This window comes from Trypanosoma conorhini (assembly GCF_003719485.1).
Source record: "Trypanosoma conorhini strain 025E chromosome Unknown Tco_14.4_contig_00719, whole genome shotgun sequence".
NCBI lineage: Eukaryota > Euglenozoa > Kinetoplastea > Trypanosomatida > Trypanosomatidae > Trypanosoma > Trypanosoma conorhini.
Genome location: NW_021704804.1, coordinates 1 through 701, shown reverse-complemented (window position 1 = coordinate 701; position 701 = coordinate 1). Strand labels below are relative to the sequence as shown.

Genomic DNA, 701 nt, shown 5'->3' with positions numbered 1-701 from the left:
AGAGGTAGAGGGAGGGATGGGCAACCAGAGGCCGCGGAGAAGCCGCGTGCAGGAGGACGCACGGGGAGAGGCACGCGTGGCGTAAGAAAGTTACTTACCACCTCCCGCACGAAAGAGAAAGAGAAAGAGAAAAACGGTGGAGGGGTCGGGCACCGCCCGCAAAGGACGGCTCCGTCCCTGCCCGTCGCCGCCCGTCGCCGCCACTCGTGCCGTAGGGAAGCCCCGCTCCCTCGTCTGCCCCCCGCAGCCGCTCTCGAGCCTCGTGCCCACCACACGTGCAGCACCGCCGCCGCGTCTCCCTCACGGCTTCGACAGGCGAGGCCCGCGCCCCTGCGGTCCCGTCGGCGCCCCCAACACTACGCCCGCGAGGCCCGCCGTGCCTCGCAGCGCCATCCGCGTGCGGCTGCCCCGCGGGAGAGGCGGGGACGGCCGCCGCCCGTTCCACCAACCGGCGCTGCACGCGGCTGGAACTCTTCACCATTCAACGCGGCAGACGCTTGCCTGGGCGCGCCAAACGCATGCATGCACGCGCCGGTGCGTGTGTTGGGCGGAGCCGAAGAGAAGAAGCAGAAGCCACACAAAGGCAGAATGCAAGCAAAAAAAAAGGGCAACGCCCCCCGGCCGCCGGCCACCGGCAGCGGCGCCTCCGCCTCGCCTCCGGGGGCGGGGCGTGGAGGTGCACCTGCCGAGCAGGGAGCGGC

General features: G+C 71.0%; 1 protein-coding gene across 1 annotated transcript; it reads right to left on the bottom strand.

Moving 5' to 3' along the window:
- Positions 1 to 94: 94 nt before the first annotated feature.
- Tco025E_08190 (uncharacterized protein) lies at positions 95 to 481 on the bottom strand (the record flags this gene model as incomplete). The annotated part of the gene is made up of 1 exon (XM_029375045.1): positions 95 to 481. One exon carries the CDS (start codon positions 479 to 481, stop codon positions 95 to 97), a length of 387 nt encoding a protein of 128 aa, XP_029224858.1.
- Between the last annotated feature and the right edge of the window lie 220 nt (positions 482 to 701).